General features: G+C 35.1%; 1 protein-coding gene across 1 annotated transcript in view; it reads right to left on the bottom strand.

Moving 5' to 3' along the window:
- Window positions 1-501: 501 nt before the first annotated feature.
- Window positions 502-3,391, bottom strand: part of LOC107564551 (NEDD8-activating enzyme E1 regulatory subunit-like) — a 19,436-nt gene continuing 16,546 nt past the window's right edge. The window contains exons 18-20 of the mRNA XM_016249658.1: window positions 2,515-2,629; window positions 2,290-2,339; window positions 502-751 (exon numbers count right to left, since the gene is read on the bottom strand). Coding sequence (XP_016105144.1) covers window positions 642-751; window positions 2,290-2,339; window positions 2,515-2,629 — 275 coding nt within the window. The 3' untranslated portion in view covers window positions 502-641. The remainder of the gene's footprint in view (window positions 752-2,289; window positions 2,340-2,514; window positions 2,630-3,391) is intronic.

The raw sequence follows: 3,391 nt of genomic DNA on the forward strand, positions 1-3,391 counted from the left end.
ATTTCATTACGCCAAATACATAAAATAATGTTCTTTTCTGCAACATCATATGACCCCTTTAAAAGATGTCTCCTATGCTCACCAAGGCTACGTTCATTTCAACAAAAATACAGTAAGAACAGTAATATTCTATAATATTTAATTTTTTACAATGAAAAATAACTAATTTTCTATTTGAAAATATTTGAAAATGCAATTTATTCCAGTGATGGCATAGCTGAATTTTCAGCAGCCATTTCTCCAGTCTTCAGTGTCACATGATCTTTCAGAAATCATTTTAATATGCTGATTTGCTGCTCAATAAAACATATCCTATTAACAATGTTGAAAACTGTTATGCTGCTCAATATGTTTAGGAAAATGTGATACACTTGAAGTAAGATGAAAAAAATAAATGCTTGCTTGCTTTTATTAAGCAAGGATGCATTAAAATAATCAAAAAAAGACCGTAAAGACAGTGTTGTGAAAAGAACACACAGATCACACACAAAAGCTTTGGAGATATACTGTTTATTCAGTATGCAGCATCAGTTCTGGTCTTGTCAAAAAGCAACACCACTGATCAGTGTAAGTATAAACAAACTTGAGTGACAACACTTTGATAGAGGAATGAGGAAACACAACTGGAAGGGACGATTGCTCTAAAGCTGAAAAGTAGCAGAGGTCTGTGACATGGCATTATAGAGGAACGTGTTGTTGAAAGGTACAAACTGGTGCGTGATGATTTTGATGGCTTCTTGAGCTGCTGATCCTGCAACAAAAGACAAGACAATGGGCCTCTTTACAACTGGCATTATTATGTTGATTTCTGCATATGCAATTGGATCAAGATGACAATGGAAACTGGCATTTTTATAATGCATTTAAGGTTGTGTTAACCAAACATATTCTCAGTAATTAACCTAATTGGTTGCCCTAATTTTAACCCATGTTTTTTTACTAACACTATGTTCATTCGCTATTTAAAGGGATAGTTCACCCGAAAATTTCATGTCGTTCCAAACCCGTAAGACCTTTGTTCATCTTCGGAACACAAATTAAGATATTTTTGATGAAATCCGAGAGCTTTCTGACCCTCCATAGACAGCAATGCAACTGACAAGTTCAAGGCCCAGAAAGGTAGTAAGGACATTGTTAAAATAGTCCATGTGAAATCAGTGGTCCAACCTTAATTTTATGAAGCTACGGGAATACTTTTTGTGTGCAAACAAGACAAAAATAACGACTTTATTCAACAATTCTTTTCTTCCGAGTGTGTCGTGGTACTCTCGATAATGGCATCGGACTGTCCCGGAAGAGAAGAAATCATTGAATAAAGTCGTTATTTTCGTTTTCTTTGCACACAAAAAGTATTCTCGTAGCTTCATAAAATTAAGGTTGGACCACTGATGGCACATGGAGTGTTTTAACAATGTCCTTACTACCTTTCTGGGCCTTGAACATGTCAGTTGCATAAAAAAATATCTTAATTTGTGTTCGGAAGATGAACGAAGGTCTTACGGGTTTGGAACGACACGAGGATGAGTAATTAATGACAGAATTTTCATTTTTGGGTGAACTATCCCTTTAAGATTCTTACAGTAAAGGTTGCTAAATAGGAATTAGAAGTGAAAAGAAAAAGAAAGTTTACAGTGGCTACATGCAAATGTACAAGGAACTCTGGAGAGAGAAACAAGATATTCAAACGGATAATTCACAGGTTATTGTTCATTTAATCAGGTGACCAGATAACATCACTTTTTTTTTTACATAAAAAGAAGAATTCAATAACCCGCAGCATAACACTTGGCAAGATTAAATGAGCTCCTGCTACAGAAAACCATGAATCATATCAATGACAGATGGAAATAAACAGAGCCTGACAAATTTTAAACTCACTCTTTGAGTGACAGATAATGATTATTTGCAGCACATCACTCAAGTGGCTGTATACAAATAACGAAAACACATTAGCATTTACACTGAATATGGTCAGAATCCATCCCTGACCACCTCCGAATGTGGTTCCATTGATCCGATCACCAAATGCACTCAAAATCAATGTATCTTGGTCATTTACACCTGGCTTTTATTGTGGTTATGTGCTGTCCGGCAGTTGTATGATTATTGAAAATGCATATAGTAATGCAAGCAGTGGAGACGGTTAATGAGAAAGGCCATATTTACATTCTTAATATGATTTGCCTTTATACTATTAAATCCATATTGTAGCGGATGTCACAATATGCATTATGAATGTTTAATGAGGTGTGTGTTTGCAGGATCCTGAATAAGTATATAAACATTCACCTCCCAGAAAAGCGGCGACTGTGTGTGGCTCAGCAGCACCATAACGGCAGCTGGAAGATATGAAAATAACATTTACACTGTTACCATCTGATTATAAACAGAGGGACCAGATGAACAGGAGAACGTCTGCTTCTTTATTATCAATATTATAAAACCATTTTTAGTATAAATATTTAGTTTGTACAGCTTCAAACCAAACGAGCTTAACTGTGAACTTAAACTTACAACTCATGGATGTAGTCATCTTTCACATTGACGTTCAGACTGTACTCCTGTAGAAGACTGTTTACACACAGCTTGAGATTGTTAATGTCTTCCTCCACCTGATAATTGTAGACACCTGAGAAAAACAGTCGTACTCTATAATATCAGAGTAACAGAGTTCATATACGCTGTCGTTTAAAGGTTTGGTGTCCATTTTAATGTTTTTGAAAGGAGTCTGTTATGATAGATACTGTAAAAACAGCAATATTGTGAAATATTGTTACTAGGGATGTCAATTTTCGATCATCGTTTAAATTAACGATCAATTAATCGATTAATCGTTAACCTTAATGCTGCAAAATGCATCTATTGCAGCGGCACGCAGTCACAGGCATGACAGAAGACACTAAAAAATAAAAAAATAAAACTCTCACTCGATTTAAAGGGGTTTTAGTCTGAATAAAATGCTAGTAGCAGCATTGTAAAATGAATAGATGTGATTATGATCATTTGCAGGGGCGGATTTAGTGATTTGGGGGCCCCAGGCAAAATACAGGAATGGGGCCCTATACAATTTCACACATTTACAACCTTGAGGTTGCTTTCACTGATGCTCGCTGCTGCACGACCGTGTCCCATAGTTGTGTCTAATCTTTTAGATTTTTCATGTACATGTTATAAATAAAGGATTTCTTTAATGTTGTAAATCCCTTGTTCACATTTAAACAGGTTATAATAGTATTAGAGTAGGTTGGACACTAGGTGGTGCGTTGGGGTAATTTTCACTATGCAATTGTCTACACAACGCAAGGCTGTCTAATTCTAAACTTTAAAATATACATTTATTTTTTATTTATTTTAATTGCACATTTAAATTAAATGTGCAATTAAAATAAAT

Source organism: Sinocyclocheilus grahami, unplaced genomic scaffold (assembly GCF_001515645.1).
Source record: "Sinocyclocheilus grahami isolate Dianchi unplaced genomic scaffold, SAMN03320097.WGS_v1.1 scaffold946.1, whole genome shotgun sequence".
Classification (NCBI taxonomy): domain Eukaryota; kingdom Metazoa; phylum Chordata; class Actinopteri; order Cypriniformes; family Cyprinidae; genus Sinocyclocheilus; species Sinocyclocheilus grahami.